At 40.8% G+C, this 20,758-nt stretch overlaps 3 protein-coding genes across 12 annotated transcripts in view; 2 read left to right on the top strand and 1 right to left on the bottom strand.

The window, feature by feature from the left end:
• Positions 1–1,132: 1,132 nt before the first annotated feature.
• On the bottom strand, positions 1,133–2,957 carry ngrn (neugrin, neurite outgrowth associated). Its single transcript, XM_020615494.1, has 5 exons — positions 2,907–2,957; positions 2,550–2,608; positions 2,122–2,325; positions 1,890–2,000; positions 1,133–1,799 (listed from the first exon to the last, which is right to left on the bottom strand). Exons 1-5 carry the CDS (start codon positions 2,955–2,957, stop codon positions 1,220–1,222), a joined length of 1,005 nt encoding a protein of 334 aa, XP_020471150.1. The 3' UTR covers positions 1,133–1,219.
• An 87-nt stretch (positions 2,958–3,044) lies between these two features.
• nfyal (nuclear transcription factor Y, alpha, like) lies at positions 3,045–9,202 on the top strand. Of its 9 annotated transcripts, none has more exons than XM_020619597.1 (10): positions 3,045–3,416; positions 4,648–4,753; positions 4,907–4,993; positions 5,911–6,057; positions 6,444–6,575; positions 6,673–6,778; positions 6,896–7,065; positions 7,911–8,084; positions 8,265–8,375; positions 8,624–9,202. In XM_020619597.1, the coding sequence occupies exons 2-10, from the start codon at positions 4,673–4,675 to the stop codon at positions 8,687–8,689; spliced, it is 1,074 nt and encodes a 357-aa protein (XP_020475253.1). In that variant the 5' UTR covers positions 3,045–3,416; positions 4,648–4,672; the 3' UTR covers positions 8,690–9,202. The 9 variants fall into 9 exon arrangements, with proteins under 9 accessions (XP_020475253.1, XP_020475287.1, XP_020475243.1 ...); XM_020619631.1 differs by having other exon boundaries at positions 3,048–3,389; positions 4,907–4,990; XM_020619587.1 differs by having other exon boundaries at positions 3,048–3,389.
• Positions 9,203–9,937: 735 nt separating this feature from the next.
• ahcyl1 (adenosylhomocysteinase-like 1) overlaps positions 9,938–20,758 on the top strand; it is a 20,791-nt gene continuing 9,970 nt past the window's right edge. For both annotated transcript variants that reach the window (XM_020620417.1, XM_020620427.1), the window contains exons 1-7: positions 9,938–10,520; positions 17,966–18,080; positions 18,454–18,597; positions 19,417–19,517; positions 19,627–19,729; positions 20,029–20,123; positions 20,270–20,376. In XM_020620417.1, coding sequence (XP_020476073.1) covers positions 10,329–10,520; positions 17,966–18,080; positions 18,454–18,597; positions 19,417–19,517; positions 19,627–19,729; positions 20,029–20,123; positions 20,270–20,376 — 857 coding nt within the window. In that variant the 5' untranslated portion in view covers positions 9,938–10,328. The remainder of the gene's footprint in view (positions 10,521–17,965; positions 18,081–18,453; positions 18,598–19,416; positions 19,518–19,626; positions 19,730–20,028; positions 20,124–20,269; positions 20,377–20,758) is intronic.

Genomic DNA, 20,758 nt, shown 5'->3' with positions numbered 1-20,758 from the left:
GCTAAACTGGATTGTCCAGTGTGCCTCAACAAATGTCTTTCCCTTTTGAACATTTGTTGCACAACCATCTGTTTTAAATATGTTGCTTTCATATAGGTTTTATTTATTTGTGACTAGCAGGTTCAGAGCATTGAATTAGCTGTGCGTATACAAACGTCTGGTGTGACGATCTGTCCCCCAACATGTGATCACTGTCTATTTACTGATAATTATTCACCATCACTTACTGTGTATCCAGTTTCGTCCAGTATGTCAGTGACACCCCTAACTTGCACTTGTTACCTGAAATGAATCGTTTAAGCAGAGGACATGTCTGTTTCATATGAGCTGTCATGCAACTGCATGTTAATTGTCAATACTTCAATTTTCAAAGCAATAACCTGGTTTTTATCTTTTTCATGTCTTTGTATGAGACTAAATTCTGGCTGCAATACAGGTTTATCATGCAGCTTCTATACAATGGCAGAGTTCTTATTTAATGGAGGTTTATTGCACTAAGTGAACATAACACATTTTTCGTACTCTTTTAAACTGCTGTATAAATTGATAAGCCATTGTGAGAGTTCTGTAAATAATTAAATATCACATCTTTGTATCTGCTGTTTTTCTTCTGTATATTTGAGGCATTTTTCTTGGGTTTCCAAATAAATTCTTATGTTCCTCTTTTTTTTGTTGTTGTTGGCCATTTCTTCCCTTTCTTTTGGTTTTATGCACATTAATGTAAAAACATGAGTTGTGAACAGAGCCCTGAGCAAAAAAAAAACCGTCATACGCCTCATTGTGGCTAGCTGATGTAGTTGAAATAATGATTTTTGTGATGGCCTTCAGTTAATGACATTTTCACACCATTTACAAAGGGATCAGTCACTAATACAGTCAGGTTTGTAGAATGGATTCAGCAATTCCTCAGGTAAACAAAAGTTTCATCTGTTTGCTATTTTATTGCTGTACATAAAAATAGCAAGTTTTACTCCTGTATTTTTTTTTAAAACGGTTTTTACATTTTAAACATTTTCCTATTCTATTTGTTTCTGCATTCCTGGTTAGAAGGAATAGTGTAAGTATAAAAATAAATGATCAATAAATGGGAGATTAAACATGCCAAAAAAATGTGAATAAAACACTACAAAATATTTTTGTTAGACATTTATTCATCTTTTCATTTTGCCTGTTTGCTTGGAATGTTGGTCTGATTAACCACCAATTCAATAGAATGTCCTCAAATTGTATACAAAAAGTTGCCCTCTGCATCAAAGAAATCACTCCCAACTTGCACCACAGGAGAGGGCTTTTCCATTTCCAGAAACTCTTCAAGTTCTTCTTCTGTCAGCACCTGTCCATCCCAGCTCTCCTCCTCCTCCTCGTCAGCTGGATTTGTGTGAGTAGCACTATCTTCTTCTGTTGATCTTGTAAATGTGACTCCTTTACTAACACCAGCTGTGAACTGGGAGGGCAGAACAGTAACGGGGACAGGCCTCTTGGCCAGGGATTCTGAGACTTCTCCTTGAATCAGAGTCTGGTCAGCCACAGGAACCAAACCACCTTCTCCACTTTTAGATGGGAGTATGGCTGGTGTGTGGTTCCTTGGCAGCTTCAGCCTGTCCTGCCCTGTCCCAGAACCTGAAAGCAACGCCTGCTGACTCAGTTCAGCCATTACTTTGGCATCCTGCTTTTCTTTTCTTGTAGGAGCAGGGACAAACTTGCTCCTGAGGACTCTCAGGATCACATCAGGGGTGACTGAGAAGCTCTGAGCCAGACGCTCTACTGTCCACTCCTCTGGTTGCTCTTGCTTCAGATATCTAAAAAATACAGTAACAGTTCATTTTAAAGGCACATTTGTGATTTTTATTTTAGTGGCTGAACTGACATACTGTACCTAAGCTGCTCACCTGATCTGTTCAATAGCATCCCAGGTAAGCGTCCTCTGTGGAGCTCCTGGTGCAGTCATTTGCGTCCTCATTATGTGAAATTTCACCTTTCTCTGCCTCTTCCTCTCTCCGCTGAAATACATGGGACAAATGGTTTATATAATCTGACTGCATACTGAATTAAACCAATTATTAGATTAAATGGTTAGTTGTTACAATGGAGGAATAAGCGATTGCTGCTGACGACTCTTACTCAACCAAGGCCTGGATCTTCTCTTCTACATCCTCTAAATCCTCCAGGTCTTCATCAGACAACTCCGCACTGTATCTCGGAAGTCCGTTTGATTTTCTGTCTCTGTGCACATGGCTATGTCCTGTCAACGCCCTGTTGGCTCCTCTGCTTGCAAATCGACAGCCGTGAGCAGAAACCGAGGAAGCCACTGACAGAGCACCAAGCCTAGAAAGGAGGGAGAGCACCTGGAGAGGTCGGGCCATGCTCACAGACTTGTCCCCCTCTTCATTAGCTTGTTATGCTAACAGGATGTTCATACAGTCTGACAATTCAGGTCTAGTAAACTGCCCACTAACGGACCTTATTTTGCTCGAGTAATATTCTCTTGCTCTCTAATTTAATTTCCTCCTTTCCTTTTATAAAAAGGAAACCGTGACCAAACTAAATACCTCAGTAACCTTGGCACAGCCGTAAGACTCGTAGATGTACTTCCGCAAACATGAAACTCCTAACATAACATAAAGCTATAGCCCCCTACCGGAGTGGAGGTGCAATTAAACGGACTTAAAAAATCCTTTCTTTTACAGGCAGTTTAGTAGGCTAAATTTTCTGTTTACACTGATTTTGAATGTCAAAATGTCTCATAAGATTACAATATGAGTGAGGGTCTTATTCAAGCAGCATTATAAAACAAGCCCAGCAAAAAAGTAGGCTAATTAGTTTTTAATTAATTAAAATGTATCCTTAAACATTTATATCTATTAATCAAAATATTAACCCCCCGAGAAAAATTATAAATAATTTACCAGGTATACCAGGCGTGGCACCTTCATAAATACTCCAGTGTTGATAGGCATGACATGTATCCTTAGATTGAGGCAAAGTGAGACAAATATCAGTTTCTTGTTTTCTTTGGTTCTGTCTCCGTACTACTCTTGTAGAACACATTTATTTTTCAGCTGATTCTGATCATATTCTGCTGAAAACAAGGTTTCATTATTAGTACATTTATGGTGGTCTTGTGGAAGGGTTTCCTCTGAAGAAAGCTGCTTTCCACCTCTGTGAAAAACAATAAGTCGCAAATTAAAAATGTGTTTGAATGGCGACATCCGCCGGTCACTACGGGCTCCGCACCTCACTTTGTCTCCGTATTCACGTGTGACGCGTCTGCGCACCTCCTCCCGGGCCCCGTTGTTTCATTTGCGCCATTTTGTCCGCTCACTTTGTTGATTGGGCTTTAGCGAGCTGTACTAGAGCCAATCAGAGGGAAAACGGACAGCGAAGACACGGTAAGGGAGACCCGATTGAAGGCATTGGTAATTGTCAGCACGGATTGGTTTGTCATGGACCAACCAAATTACTAACCCTGCTAAATGCAAAAAAACTCGAGTGGCAGTTTGATTTCGACCGCTATGTCCCAGGCTGCTCGGGCTTCAAATAACTTCATGTTTCCATTATTGATTGCTCCAAGGAAACATGATCTCTAGAGATCGACAAACCGAAGCTAATGTTAGCTAATGTTAGAATATTGAATCTCAAACAAAGGGGCGGTTTATAACAACGCCAGCGTCCACCCACCAGTAAACCATCGCTAATGTTATCAAATTAGCATCAGCTATGATAAACAACAGCCGAAGTTAAAGACGGACGTTAGCATTTGACCTATTAACTAATAATCGTTTCTATGCTTTCTAGCATTCTCCATGCTTTCAAGCTAGCTAACCGGATGCTAGCCCGTTAGCTCACAAGAAAATATATTCGCAAACCGACATCCAGCATCTGACCAAGCTTTATCACCTAGTTTGGTGTTTATTTATCACCTCGCAATTTCAACATGCCATCTGACGTATTCTGAGATAAACTGGGATGATGGATTTTAATTATATGGGTCACTGCTATGTTCCCGTTTCAGTAATATCTGAGTTGGCCACACGTAACGCCAGCGTTAGATAATTGATGTTTAGATAATCTTTTCTCCTGGATGGTCCAGAAGGTAGTGGCCCACATATTAAATACCCGGTGTGGGGAGTAATGTTAGTGTTAACTAAGCAATTTTGCCCAAGTAATGTGCATAAGTACAATTTCAGGTATTTACTTGAGTATTTCCATTTTCCTTCAGTGCCTGCATCCATTTCACTACATTTCCAAGGCAAATACTGTACTTTTGACTCCACTACAATTATTTGATAACTTGAGTTGCTAGTTAATCAAAATCAGATTACTAATACTCATACAGTTGAATCATAAGACGCACAGTATAGTAGCATACTGATCCTTGATGGGGAAATCACAAGCTACCCAGTAGTACTTAAAGTATTTCAAATCATAGGCATATGATGCACACAATAATGCATCATTAGTTATAATCCAATAATGTAATACATTAATGTGAAATGTGCAATTCTGCATAATAAGTACTTTTGGTACTTCAGTTATAATACCTTTTTACTTTAAGTAAAAATTTGAATGCATCATTTGTACAGTGATGGATTGAAATATGTGTTTCACCACAGTTGATGTTGTACATCTCTTTTCTTTTGTCTCAAGAGCGGATTGTGACTAAAAATAAGCTATGGAGCAGTACACCACTGCCACCACCACCACTGGGGAGCAAATAGTTGTGCAGACTACCAATGGGCAGATCCAGCAGCAGGTAAGCTCAGAATTTACTCAGATAAATTTGGTTTTGGTAAAGAAAAGTGTGCTCTACCATCAACTATAAAACGTGATCTTACAGAAGATACACTGAATCACTACGTTCCAGCAGATTCCAAATCTAATCTGTTTTCCTGATAATCACCTGCAGACACAGGGCACAGTGACAGCTGTGCAGCTACAAACAGAGGCGCCAGTGGCGACGGCCTCAGGCCAGCAGGTGCAGACACTCCAGGTAGTGGTGTCACCGCCGCCCTGTGTCAGTGTCACGACAGTGTTACAGCCTATGAATTTGCATGCTACAATCAGGGCTGTTTTCCATGACCCATCTCTGTGCTGTTTGGTTTATCCTTCTCCCCCAGCATGTTGTACAGCTGCCTAAACTGCATGTTCCTCAGCACAGTGTGTTTTGTGTCAGCCTTAGATTTTTGCTTTTGCTCTCATGGCTGTCAAAAGACTACTGTTTGTCTGACTTGTCTTTGTCTCTTGCTTTTAAAAGCAAGTTTTGCAAGTCAGGCATTATTCTTCCAGAAGAGGACAGAAGCCATGAAACTTGAGTCACCTGGATGTTTTTTTTTGCAGTTTGCAGAAGAATCTTCTGGGGTTGAACATTAGCACAAATCTTTATTTCTTTACTGACTGTTACTTCTCACCAATTAGCTATATTTTTGTTTTTGCGAAATGGCATTGGGTGTCTTCCCCCTGGCATTTTTCCTGTTGCACAACTGTTGCCACAGATTTTCATATGTCCTGTGTGGTCACTCACTCATTTATGGATATTAGCTGGAAGAGTCATTTAATGGCAGCATTTTGTCTAATTATGTGCTTTTAAGCAGGGCAAATCTCATGCAACCTCAACATCAGTATTACAATAAATACAAAATCTATGAGGTTTTGTATTTTGCAAGTGTAATCTAAATTCATGACAAAATAGTTTGGAATATACTGGGCATGGGCTCCAGTTTGGAACTGATGTGGAACCAGATGGTTTCATGTTTGCATATCACAAAACTGAAAGAATAATAATAATAATACTTTTGTCCATTATGTAGTATCTTGGATGTTCCTGGTGTGACAAAATGTGCTCAGAGTCCTGTAAGTCGCATGTTAAGCACTGTCAGTACTGTTGTAACAGCTTTCTTTCTCTCTCTGTAGGTCCAGGGACAGCCTCTGATGGTCCAGGTGAGCGGCGGCCAGCTCATCACATCCTCAGGGCAACCTATCATGGTGCAAGCAATGTCAGGGGGTCAGGGTCAAACCATAATGCAGGTTCCTGTCTCTGGGGCTCAGGGGCTTCAGCAGGTGAGTGATGAAGCTCAGTTACTAGATCTTACTAAGATCTTATCTTTTACAGAGGGGGTCACTATGCTCTCTGTGGATTACTATTGGTAAATATCAAAAATGCAGTAGTCTGAGATTTCTTTTCATTATCAGTTCCTGGGCATGTTGCTGTTGACAAATGCTTCTTACTTGCATCTAATGATAAATCATTTCCTGTGCTGTAAGCACAGTGCAGGTGCACTTATATTTCAGTACAATTGCCAGATTTAAAGGGCCTTATAATACATGTGATTTTCTTACTTTTTATTTTAGTTGTTTTCTGTCACTAGGTCAGTGTGAATTAACTTACTGTCTTATTGATCAGTGACTCAACACCGGCCTTTGGTTATTACCGTGTCTGTGTGTAGATTCAGCTGGTGCAGCCAGGTCAGATCCAATTGCAAGGCAGTCAGACTCTCCAGCTCCAGGGCCAACAGGGTCAGCCCCAGCAGATCATCATCCAGCAGCCCCAGACAGCCATCACCGCTGGACAGAACCAGGTGTTATATTATGACCATACGAGCAGCAAATCCATTAAATCAAACTATTATTAATATGATTACTGAATGTCTCCTCTCCTTTCTTATGGTACCGCAGGGGCAGCAGCAGATCAGTGTGCAGGGCCAACAGGTGGCACAGACAGCTGATGGACAGACAATTGTCTACCAGCCTGTGAATGCAGATGGTACCGTCCTGCAGCAGGGTAAACTTAGTTTTCTTCTACCTTTTGTGTTTGTCTTGTACCTTGTAAGTTGCATAAAGAGGAGCACTGTTGAGTTGTCATTTGGATTAAGAGCTGTCATGATAATCCTTTTTACAGGAATGATCACAATTCCAGCTGCCAGCTTGGCCGGCGCCCAGATTGTACAGGCAGGTGGCACAAATACCAGCACCACTAACAGCGGCCAAGGCACTGTGACCGTCACCCTGCCTGTCTCTGGCAACATGGTCAATGCAGGTGGAATGGTCATGGTAAGGCCTTGTGCAGAGGTACCCAGCATCTTACTATTATTATTTTTGTAAAAATCTGGACTCACCAACGGGTGTGCGGTGTGGTGAAGGTCACAGAGTTTGTCTTTTCAGAGTAATTAATTAAAGTTTAGTTTTTAGTTTTTGTGCTAATTATAGCTGCCTTTTTCTACACAGTGTGAAATCGTTTGGTGATAATAGTATTGTTTGTACTGGTGAATTGTATTCGGGCTGACAAAATGAACCATGACCCTTGGTAAGCAACATCATTTGAGAACTTTAATTAAATGGAGTGAGTATTACTATGTTTATTTAAAGTCCGTAACACCCATTGTCCATCCACACAGGTGTTTTCACTTACTTTGCTTGAGTCGTGGCATGCACACATTGATGCTGTGCTCAATTGACATCTCCCTCACCTCTCTATTAGTTTATCATAGCTGCTATGGTGCAGTCACTATAGAAATAGTATAGGTTAGATTCTAAACATAACCTGCTAGAAATAGCATGATTTGCGGACTAACAAGAATGTAAACTTTTTTTTTTCCTGATTGAGAGTCAGTCCCACTCCCTCTCTCAAACTGGCTGAACATTGGAGAGCCTCATGATTTCATGGGTCAGGGTTTAATCTAGTTGAACTTTGGAGCAAAGCAAAGGAGGCAGGTCAATTTGCAAAACACCTGTATGGGTGTGCAGGGCTTAACATGAGTCTTATATACCCCATATGAATAAAAGTGTAATAATTCATGTGAAACTGGTTTATCCATTTGAACTGTAACAGCTTGTTTACATCAGTATATTTTGATTTATGCTTGTCATGCCAGAGGTTCTAAGCACAGTGTGTCTGTTTGCGTCTTTCCTATCAGATGGTGCCTGGAGGTGGAGGAGTTCCCACAATGCAGCGTATTCCCCTGCCAGGGGCTGAAATGCTCGAGGAAGAGCCTCTCTATGTCAACGCCAAACAGTACCATCGCATCCTGAAACGAAGACAAGCCCGGGCCAAGCTTGAGGCTGAGGGCAAGATTCCCAAAGAAAGGAGGGTATGGCATGATTGTCATAATAGTAGAAAACAAAGGTCTCTAATTTAACTGCACATGAAAGCCACAAATACCACGAAGGAAAAATAAGAGATATGTTTTTGGGGGTGGGTGAGGTTACCTTTCATCCAATACTGGTACAGAGGTGGCACATTGTATTGCTATCCACTTCCTCTTTGGCAGAAATACCTACACGAGTCTCGTCACCGTCACGCTATGCAGCGTAAACGAGGAGATGGAGGACGTTTCTATTCACTCAAGGAGAAGGAGGAAATGGCATTGGCCCTGTCACAGGTAACAAACTGTGTAGAAAACCATCATCTGTACACAATCACTCTAATAAAAAATATACTGACTCAAGTCTCAATATGCTATAAGCTGTCAGCTGATCACTTAAAATTGCCTTCTAAAAATTGTTTTATGTGTAGTTTGTGTGGAATTAGTTGTCACTCTATTGAAATTACTGATTTGACATTTATGACTGAAACACCTCATCATTTATTAACGTGACCTCGCTGATCCTTTTTCCTCCTCTTGGGCAGCAGCAGCAGGAAGTAACCCAGGCAGCAGCAGACGAGACAGTGGCCCAAATGATCCGAGTCTCGTAGCACTGTTGCCAACATCATCACTTCTGTCTGTGCACTCTACCCGTCTGAGGCGCCTCATCCCAGCTAAACCATCTTCCACACCTTCTCTTCTCCCTTTTTTTTTTTCTCCCACCTGCTCCATTGTCTTACACCAAACTCCAGCTCCGCCACCGGATGTTTTCTTTTATCTCTCTGCTCTTAAGCTGGTCTTCTGGGGAGCTGGCTATGTGGCTGCTAAGGCTGTGGACTGTTCTGGTCTTCTTTGAAACAGTGGATGCTTCCATTCTCCATTTTACTGGTCGAGCTCTTAGGAACACCTTTTTATTTTCATAACGATTTGGTTGGACAATAATGAAACATGAAGTTATGGTTAACGAGGGCCAGCCACACAGGAGAAATGACAGTGGTGAAGCCATACTCAGACCATGGTCTATTTAAAATATAATTTGACATCAGTGGATACTTAGTGCTTTAAATATTTGTTTATGTAAATGGTACAGTTTTTTTCCTCATAAAGCCTTGATGCTACACCAGTGTCCTATATATTTTATGTGATTCTCTTTATTTTTTTTCCAACTCATGTACAGTGGTCAATGGACAAAGCATCTTAATCCAACTGGTGCCCACTGAGCAAAAACTGAAATGTAAGAATATTGTGAAGAAATTCTTTTCATCCCCAGTGTGTAATGGATGTACTTAATAATTTGCCCAATTCTGTGGATGCATTTTATACAATTTGTAGTTAGATTTGCTGTTGTTGGGGAAAATGGCCCATGTTGTGTCACGTCATATGACCTTTCAATGTTGGAACCTATTCATTGGTCAGGTCACCTAAGTGTGGTTTCTTCATTGTTGATAAACCTTTTTTTTACAGATCAGATGCAGTCCTGCATTTTTCTAAAAAAAAAAAAAAAAGATTGGATGGTGATTTCATGAAATATATGCCAATTAGATTTTATTGTCAAATTGTTATTCTTACTGGCCAGGATACAATTTGAGCACTGTATCTCGATTTATCATTTTGTCTAGTCACTGTAATTTCGACTTTTTAGATATCCGAAATGTAATTATGGATATAGCCTTGTGGCCTCACATCACGAAGGTTACGGCTTCTCCTCCCGCAGTCCAAAGACGTGCAACTTTGTTTTTATTGGCAACTCTAAATTGCCCCTAGGAGTGAGTGTGGCTGTTTGTGTACATGTCAGCCCAGTGATGAGACTGGCAACCTGTCCAGGGTGGACCCCGCCTGTCGCCCAGTGTCAGCTGGGATTCGTTTTCCTATCCATGGACGCTGACTGGATGATCACCGCCTACACACTGCCCACTTGTTCAGGTGACAGCCTCAACAAACCGCCCCCTTCCCCTTGGAGATGTTGGTGCCTGTGGATGACAGCAGACCTAGAGGACCGAGGAAAGTGTTTGAACGGCTCTTATACAAAGTATAAAAGAAAACGGGCTCAGCTGTTTTCAGGTCGGCTACTTATTGCTTCGTGCCAAGGTCTAGTGGAAGTGCCTTAGCTACGCCTCGGTCATTTTAAGCCCCGAAGCTTACTTAACCGAGCGAGGAGGAAGGCGACGGACAAAGCGAACCCAGGTCTGAACTCAATTCAGAACCGGCTTTTTTGTTCTCCAGTGACACTATCGACACCACCTGGATGCAATGACCGACTCGGTGGTGGACAGCAAGGCAGAGGTTAAACAAGCCACGAAATATGTCAAAGAGACTGAAAACGTTGCGGAAAAATATTCAGTGATGACTGTTAGCAAAAACAGCAGCGATGTGAATATGAACGTTGGGGAAATGCCTTCCGCAGCCTTCACCGCAGTCCCCACTCTGAAATCCATCAAGAAGGTAAGAGCCGTGATGCTCAGTCACTGCCATCGAGCAGAAAGTGTGCAGGCTACTGTAGACGGGCACATGCGAAGGGGATAAATCCACGTTGGTGCGCATTATAGCTGCTGCAGTGAAGTACTCCGGCACAGAAAGGCTGTGCAGTGTGCTGTGTTTGTGTGTGTTGGTTAATCTCATATGCACAAGACACCATCTGCATCTTCAGCCCAAAGTTAATGGAGCTTTGATGCATTGTTGGATGTGATGCTGCAGTGTCACACACACAACAGCTGCTGCATGTTACAGCATCCTACCGAGAGACTGGTCCATTCCAAGCACACATGCAAATGGATCTTTAAAATAGTCACATTCATCTTAAGAATCTGAAGTTAGGTGACACAGAAAAGCTTTTCTTCATTGTTCATGTGTGGTATTTGTCTAATCATAGCTTTTACTATGTTATTACTGAGGGAACAACATATAATTTAAAAGGAGTTTTCACCCAGACTGGGTTTTTGTTAAAATCAGCCTTTATAGAATCTTTCTGTTTAAACCTCATTGTGTGCATTATGCCAACATCCTGTAGGCAAGAGACACCTAAAATCCACGTTGAGCTCTTAAACCTCTGGATCAAGATTTCTACAAAGTGAAGAAATACACAGGCCAACACATTTGAGTGTAGACAGGGGTTTTGCACACTAAGCATGAGGTATTTAGTAGGTATTTTCCTTCTGAAGAATTTCAATCCTCCGTGAATTGCAGTCACAGGGCTAGTGTATAAATTCTCTGAAGTTTTAGGATTGTGGAAAACGAATCACATCTAGTGAACTTTGATCTTTATGTTTGCGATGCCACTCTTAAATTTGTTCAGGAGTATGTGTGTGTGTGTGCGTATATGGGAACCATCATTGTTAGTGATAAATACAGCTTGATAAAATTGTATTAGCAGCTCAAGGCGCACCTGTGAGAAAAGGCCTTGAATGTCTTGGCTGTTATACAACAGTACAGAACAATCATCAGACTGAAAGGCTCCCTGGAGGTGGCTGCTGATATCATTACTGATCCACCTCTGTGTGTAACAGCTGGCAACAGGCGGTGGATAAACATGGAATAGGTAGCTAGCTCATGGCTTCCTGCTGTGTTTATCAGAACTAACCAGCTCAGATGTTGAAAAAATAAACTCCTCTGACTGGTGCTCAGGTTCAGTGGTCCTTGAAGGTTATAATGCTTTGGTGAAACGTGGTGAACGATATGCCAAGACTGTGCCTCAGAGATGATGAGGAAATTCTCTGGAACTTTTTTAAGGTCATATTTTTGTCAAGTTTGGCAGCTGTATTGTGAGACATTTTCCTATCCTTCAAGGTGACCTTTGGTGCTCTTTGTGTATGACACTTATTGTTATGATTTTAAGAGCTGGATGCTATGTGCGCTGATATTATGGCCTAAGATTATCTTTACACTATTAAATATGGGTAAGTACGGTGTATTGCATATTTCAGCAGGTGAGTAAAATGATATTATCAATAACAAGGAATATTTTTATGTTTGTTTCTTTTTGTTTCACTTGTGTAACTGCCTTTATGATTTGATTGCAACAAAGTAAGTATTTTGTTTTACATAAATGTGTCTACAAGAGGTGAACAGAATAGTCATAATTATGAAATTATTTGTTTTCCCAGCAGTGGGGCTCACAGACATCAAAATATTAGCTCAGGCCCCTCTGTCTGATGAGGAAATAATATATGGGCTGTGAGCCACTTCAGGGAGCCCGATGGAAAACATATTGAATGGCAGGAATGTGCATCGCGCTTATGAAAACAAACCAGTGTGTTATGAATAAATGTGAGAACATAGTGTTGAACTGAGTCACCTGTTAGGATGAAAAAACTACTGCCAACCTTTGGGAAAAAAAACTAAATGATCAAACAAAGCGAAGAATAGAATAGTCTATAGTCTGTAGAATTTCAGAGGCAACGTGTCACATTATCAACTGAAAAGTGCAGTGAGAAACAAATATCAGTGCTACAAATTAAAAATGAACACGTGAGTGTGTGGGTGTGTGAGTTAAAGAACACCACTACTCAGCCTCCTCTCTCTTTCAGTCTATCCAGAGGTTACACAATATGCCCGCCTGGGAATGGGACTTTCTCGCTGCAATTTTGTTCTGAGTTGATCCCTGTGGGCTGTTTTACATTGAATCTCCACAATATTCATATCTTGTTATCACAATCTCATCTCGTTTGTCTGCTAACATTATGGCAGAGGTTCGTGAAGGTCAAAAGTACAATCCCACCCCCCTGTTGGCAAGTTTAAAAGATGGTATGGAAACATACAATATATGATGACAATGATCTTCACTGACTTTACCTTAGAGTAATCCAAAGATAGATTCAATTGTCAGGCTTAAGCTACAGTATGACCACATTACCCGTTGTAGTGACTCAGATCCGATTTTTTTTTCACCCTCAAGCAATTAAGATCTGATCTTTTTCTGAATATGTGAATAAACCAAGATGGATTTTTTTTTTCAAATCAGATCTGGGCCACTTCCATATGTGGACTTAGATGAGATTCATATTCAATTTCTGATCATGTGACTGCTCTCAGAATGCTCATATTGGAATCCAAATGTTTTTTTTTTTTAACATCTTCTTCCTCTGAGCATACTCATATCTCCTGCCGTCATCATTCAGTGTTGACCCTCACGGACCGGTTAAAAATAAACACGGGGGAGAGCAACGACAGCGAAGGGAGTCATTGAAGAGATGAGGATGTTTCACATTTTTTGTACATTTATGGAGAAACTTTTATGACCAAGCCAACCTGAAATGAAGATGTTGAGAATTCTTTTTTTGGGGGGGGGACATTATTCTTGTACGCACACGTGACTCACAGTTCAGTTACATCAGCACATGTGTGTAATTTAGGATGTCAGATGAGGTTCAAGTTCATATGTCACTTGCAAAAATGAATGTGAACCATCAACACAAAAATATTAGAACTGAGCATTAAAGCTTGTGATGTGAATATAGCTTTATGTCTGTACATGAATTTTCCCCACTGTGGGATCAATAAAGTACCTTCTCTACTCTACTCTTATGTATAGGAATTGAAAATGTGACCTAAATTTGGCGACCCCTAGTGGTGGGACTGGGCCTGGAGACAATGAAAATTAGCAGCAGTATTCACCAAGACAGAGATAGGAATAAGTTAAAGGTGGTATAAACAGTGATATAAAATTAACATATAGTAAATAGATACTGGAGGTGTAACAGTATGAAAGTTTAACATAATGATTATAGTGACCAAAATTATCATGGTTATCAGTATTATCACTGTTCTGTTTAAATGTGTTGAAAATGTTCAAAAATACACAAACGGAAACTATTCATTTAAGGTTTTATTTTGAAAATCGCAAATAATTATTAGGATTATTATGCACTGTGTGTGTGTAAACATAAAAAAAACCATAGCCAATAGACATCGCCTTCTGTAAACATAGGAAAACCTATCAAATGTGCATTAACATGTGGCCATGAGAGGTACAGCAGGATGTGATGTCCCCGGCAGGGACTAAATTAGGAACGCAGTTAAAATTAGCAAAAATGGCACTGTCTGTATGATTTTTGCACAAAATATTTGGTTCGTAATAATGTATGCTTTATTATTTTATAGAACTAGGGGTTTAGTTTACTTTGTACATGTATTTCAACTGTGCCACCCCTCTCTGAGTCTGTGCCCCAGCCTGGCCACCCTGTCCAAAATTTCCCTAGATCCACCTCTGATTAGACTGTATGTGTTTTCAGTTAGATGAAACTCTAGTAGTATGTGGCTAGTGTTGCATTATGCCAGGCTCACACTGAACCCTTTACTCCGCTGGCTGACTGTCACACCACAGTTTAAGTATGTGATCTGTCCTGCTGTCTAGAAGAGAAATTGTATTTTTAGCAATAGAATGGGACTGGATGGGCCACCTATTGTTGCAGCACCAGGCTGTGAGTGTGTGAATTGTTCTGTACTTAATTTGCTTGTGCATACCTGTTTATCTTAGTATTTGTATTTTTCCTGCATTTTCTCTCTCAGCGCTTTAAAAATCTACCTCAAAACACAACCTACAGACTTCAGCAGCTGGTTGTCAAGGACAGACCCATAGAGAGGAAAGAAAGAGGCTCAGTTGGAACTGACCTCCTCTTCCTTTCTAGGCCTCTCTCTCCCCCCAGGTTGGCCATTAGAAATCATGATAATAGGTGGGAACCTCCCCCTGGCTCTGCCTGGGAGTGTTCTGGGATAATAACATCAGGGACACCTAGTACCATCAGACAGAGGACACACAGGCACAGGGAGGTAGGCTGGAAGACTGGAGAGAGCAAGCAGTGACCAACAGGCATGGCACACAAACATGGGCATGGGAGAGAAAGGGTGAGTTGCCACTAATGCATCGCCAGGAACTCATCCAGTACACCTATTCTTAAAGATAGAAGATAGTGCACATCCCACATAGATATGTGTCTGAGTTATTTTTAGTATGTCAAAAGTTTTCTCTCTTCTACTTAGCAGTTGTGTAAAATGATTAAGCAGACCACACAGTGTTGCAACAAAAATGTTCAACTGAAGTGCAGGTTAAAGTACAGCCTTCTCCTCAAAAAGCCAGTATTATTCACAGAGCTCACCTTACTCTGTGAGAGTAGCAGAAGCAGAATCTTAAGTATCACTGAGTACTTCATCATTAATTACTTTAGATTAACCTCTTGTTTTTCCTAATTCTATAATCACAAGAAAAGGATTCTCAGAGTTTGGTGTGTGTGAACTGTGGAAATGCAGCAACTCAGGAGACTGCGAACTTCTCACGAGTCCAAACTGATGCAAAGCAAACATAAAAGTGTTATTTTGCAAGTGTATAGGATACAGTATAATCTAAATTGTAAAAACAGACATACAGAGAGCTCCTCAGTACACACTGTCTCACAAGCTTCTTGAGTTTCTTTATACTGACACAGTGGTGGTTGAAGTCCAGGTACAACTGCTCATGGAAAGAGGGATTGTGTCTACTCAGTGAGTGAGGTTACTACTGTTTTATCCATTCCTATCAGAGTTATTTTGATTTTAAACACATAGAAGTCATCGCAGTAATGACGCTTTTCAAATTTTTATTGAAAATGTACCTATTTATTGTAATGTGAAGCAGAAGGTTGTGTTAAGGAATTTCTTTATGGATCATAAAGTGTGTTGGTGTTGGCCTTACGAATCCCATTCAGTCTGCTTCATCTTCTGCTAACATGCAGTGACCAGGTTACTGAGTCTTGCAGCTGTGAGCTTACACCTGGAAAAATATCCTCTCACCATTTTTGCTTGTCAGTAGAAATAATCTTTTTTCCATTTAGCATTCCTTTACTGCTGCATTAATACTTTACAGTGTCATAACAATTAACTTTAGACTTTACCTTTAAGGTATGGTCATGGGCTGTTGCAGTGCTGCCAAATTCAAATGTTACTTGACTTGCTGTTAGTCTGGAATTCATCTATTCCAAGATTAACAGTAGGCCATCATCTGTGTGTTGTGTCAACTCTGCTGTCCTGCACGCTAGTTTTTAGTCCAAACAGATTCTATGGAAATAAGAAAACAAGGTTCTGTGGCATCGGCACAATGAATGAAGTCATTTGAAAGCATGAAGCACTGATGAAATGTGAGTGTTCAAAGGAAAAAAAATGAAGCATGTGGAAATTTGAGGATATGACAGAGTGAAGATTCTTACTGCAGACGATTGGCCAGCATTCAAAAACTTAAGGAAACATTTTGTATAATTTAAATGGTCACAATGTCTAAACAAGAATGGTTGTCATTTAAACATATTTATTCCTAAAAAGTGTATATAAAACACACAAATCTTATAAAACCACATTACGTAACAATATACATTAGAGCAGGTATAACAGGGATTTAATGAAGACATAAGGAATAAAGGAATACTAAAATAGTGTGAAGGCCTTTGTGCATTAACAACAAGCATGTAGGATGTCCACCATCTTGTGATTGCATGACATTAATATGATGTTGTGACATTATACAACATCAAAGTTAGCAATGATTTGATCCAACACATCACAACCTGTAGTATATTTTGGAAATGCAGACAGAGAAGGGGTGGGGGGGCATATCGGGTCTCTGTGCAACACCTCATCAGGCCTTTAGCAACATCAGGGTTTCTTTTTTGCAAGATAATGTCAGTACTTCACCCTCTTGCTAAACCCACATTAGTGGATCTGTTGCCAACATCATCTGAATTGATAGGCTCTAAAATCAAATGGAATAAAAGGACATCATGTGGTTTAGACCTGGTAACCAGCTGCAGGCGTCCTGTTTCGGTATCATCCTGAATAACATGGTTACCTGTGACCCTGTCCAGAAACAGTCTCTTTCATACAGACATATTTATTAATAGTTTCAGGTGTAAGAGAAGTTATAGTTTCCACTTGGACATCTACATATGTGAAAATATAGCATCTGCATCCACACGGTATTGTTCCTCTACATTTAGAGGCTATTTATTGCCAGGATTGTTCTGGCACTGACTTTTATTTAGTAGCTTAACAACATGTGTTTTAAAAAATTAGATCAACCTCTGTGGTTTGGTAGCCGAAGACTGAACCTTTGAGTATTAAATCTTCTGTTAAAATTGTCAAGCTAGCTGCGTGCTGTTCCACTTTATGTGTTTCCAGGTCTTTGATCTTGGGTCCTTTGAAGGATTGGGTTGACATGATGAACCACACCAACACAATTGAAGCTTGTGTATTTGAACAAATCACAGAGCAGGAGGGAGAATCTAAAAATAGGTACCGGCTGCCTTCTTCCCGACCCACCTGTGATTTACTGTAATAAACTCAGGTGATTTACCGTTGAAAGGACAGTTTTAGCAGGTGAAACAGCACATGAACACATTATCTACAGCATATACAGATAGGTGACAAGGGCAAAACCTGTATGACATGGCACAAGGGGTAACTGTTTGGTTTGATGAGTAGGAAAATGATGTGAATCATACACTATGGCCTTCACAATCACCGGATCTCAACCCAGTTGAACACTTACAGGAGATGTTGGAGCAATGTGTTAGACAGCGTCTCCGCCACCACCATCAAAACACAAAGTGAGGGAATAGCCTTTGGAAGAATTGGTTTCATCCCTCCAGTAGCATTCAGAGACTTGGAGAATCAGTGTCAAGGTGTAGCTGTTGGTCTGACACCTTCCTAGGATGCTTAATGTTGGCTTTTCCTTTAAATCGTCACCCTCGTGTAACTTAGTGTCATCGTTGTTAATGTGTGGCGATGATGGTTTCTTGCTCTTCCTTGCTCCGTTGATCTCATTGCTGACACTGACAATTAAAATCTCAATACTAAGTTCTTAAGTATCAGATTTTTTTTGTCTTTTATGCTTATGCTGTGCGCTGTTTTGTCCTGGTTCTCTCCAGATCCAGTTTGTGAATGCAGAGGACAAACAGGAATTCAGCAAGTACCCTACCAAGGCGGGCCGCCGCTCACTCTCGCGCTCCATCTCGCAGTCCTCCACAGACAGCTACAGCTCAGGTACTGGACACCTACAAGCGTCACTCTATTTTTAAGAGATGTTAAAACTAGACCTCTGTCAATTTGACAAACAAACTGATCAATATCATGAATCTATTTTTATACTGTTCATATCTTGTATTTTGGAATGAAGTATACACACTCATTCATAAATACAGCACATAGAACATGTTTACGTAAAAGCACATACAGTATAGACATGCATACAAGTGTGCATGTGTTTGCAATGAACACATAGCTTATGTACTGTATATACTGTATATAGAGGAAACGCATACCAGCTCCACTTTTCACACAATGTATGTGAAGTATCTTTGATAACTGGCATGATGCTTTTCTATAAAAGTGACCATTTATGTTCTGGATTTCCCAGCTGCGTCCTACACTGACAGCTCCGATGATGAAACCTCCCCCCGGGACAAAACCCAGGTCAACAGTCAGGGCAGCAGTGACTTCTGTGTGAAGAACATTAAGCAGGCTGAATTTGGCCGCCGAGAAATTGAAATTGCAGAACAAGGTATTGCTGACCTCTGTTGCACATAGTGGGCATTTCAGAGATCAGTCATATTTTTCCAGTTTCAACATAGAAAATGTAACATTATCACAGATCCTTTGATTGCGCCAATGCACTTTGATCAACATGGATTTGAGTGGATCCTAGTTGTAGTGATGGCTCTCTTATGGAGTCACTTGTCTTGTCTTGCACTGAGAGGCAATTGTGTACATGCAGGAATTAAACATCGGTTTTCTATGATTTTAATGAGATATAGTCAGATAAGAAACTTCCTATTGTAACCATTTACACAAAGCTGTTAACTGTTATCAGATATGTATCGCATGACATCTATTTTACTGCTTAGATACTACTTGAGAAGGCTCTCTCGTCCTGAATTCAAAGCTGTTTATGACCCAAGGCTGGGGCAGTGTCAGTATTATTCTGGAACATTTAAGTGAACTATTTTTCTCAGTTCTGTTTATCAGTCTTTACTCACTTTGTTCTTTTGCTTTTGAAACTTCATCTCCCATCTCAGACGTTTTTGTGCGTGTGTATTCCTTCTCTCTCTTCTGTTTTTGGCTGTTTACATTGCCCATATGAGTGGTAGGTAAACATGAATGCCCGTCAGATGTTCTTGAGACTTATAGTGTTGATAGCAACAGCTGTCACTGTCATTGTCGTTCAGTTAGTCTCTGTTTTACAGCCATTTCCTTCACGTCGACTTGGTAGAAAGGCTTATTTTTCTATTCAAAGTGGTCTATCGTTATTCTCCGTTCCCAAAATAAAACTTCTATGTCCTTTCATTGTCCTTTAACTTGTCCTCATTTTGTTCCTCCACAGACATGTCTGCCCTGATCTCCTTGAGGAAGAGAGCCCAGGGGGAGAAGCCACTGGCTGGGGCGAAGATAGTAGGCTGTACCCATATCACTGCTCAGACAGCGGTACGCCCTCTCATCCTGCTCACTGCAGATCACTGTGATTGTTACGTCCTTCTTTTCTTCATCTCTGCTGCCTTCTTATGTATATGTATATCCCATCATTCCCTTGTAGGTCCTGATTGAAACCCTGGTAGCCCTTGGGGCCCAGTGTCGCTGGACTGCCTGTAACATCTACTCCACTCAGAATGAGGTGGCTGCTGCTCTCGCTGAGATAGGTCAGATCCTTTCCTAGGGCCAGCTTTACATGTGAAAGTTTTACTTGCAAATGAGTTGTTTGCAGTTAAATCCCATCAGAAAGTTATCTTATAAACAGGTTGTAACATAGGGTAACATTAGTTTAAATATTGGTAACATACTGTAATGGTTGTCAACGGTTCCTAAAAATGAGCTAATTATAGCCTATGTGTAGCTGTGGGTGTCTATAGTGTGCATGTGGTTTTGATAAAAAAAAAAATTTACACACATATATGTATATGTACTGCATATGTTTGTATGTGTGCTTTGTTTCCTGCAGGGGTACCTGTGTTTGCATGGAAGGGTGAGACAGAGGATGACTTCTGGTGGTGCATCGATAGCTGTGTCAACACTGATGGCTGGCAGACCAACATGGTATCAATCAAATGATCCCATGATAGATTTAACACCAGTTGTAGCCTGTTCTCTTCTATCCCTGAGCTCTAATCTGCTATCTTAGACTAGATGTTTTATTGTGAAGGATATCTTTCATACTGTTAATTCTGATTTGTGTTGCTTAGATCCTGGATGATGGCGGAGACTTAACTCACTGGGTGTACAAGAAGTATCCCAGTGTCTTCAAGAAAGTGCGGGGCATTGTAGAGGAGAGTGTCACTGGGGTGCACAGGTGAGATGGGGCTTTATTTTGATGAGATTTAGGGTTTTAAAGGAAGTAGGAATTGAAGAAAAAGAAATTCTTAGGGGTTTTTTTCCCCCGTTTTTGTATTTTTGCCCAGAATTTCTGTTAGGGTGCGCTCGAACACAGAGTGAGCGAGCAGATAAAAAGCGGACCCAGGTGGCTGGCTTCGGTGCAAGCAGTGAGGTTTATTTACAGTGAAGGTAGTGACATATATACAGGAGGAGTAATGAGGTAGATGACCGGGTGTCGATCAGCAGCAGCAGAAAAACAGTCAGTGGTATGGTGGATGATGATGTACCGGGCTGCGGACGCAGAGGTCACTCCTGGGCTGGTCGAGGTGGAGGTGATGATGGCTGTAGACAGAAGAGCA

Source organism: Monopterus albus, unplaced genomic scaffold (genome assembly GCF_001952655.1).
Source record: "Monopterus albus unplaced genomic scaffold, M_albus_1.0 scaffold6.1, whole genome shotgun sequence".
NCBI classification, from domain to species: Eukaryota; Metazoa; Chordata; class Actinopteri; order Synbranchiformes; family Synbranchidae; genus Monopterus; species Monopterus albus.
The sequence above is the reverse complement of the archived record's forward strand: the minus strand, read 5'-3'. Positions and strand labels throughout refer to the sequence as shown.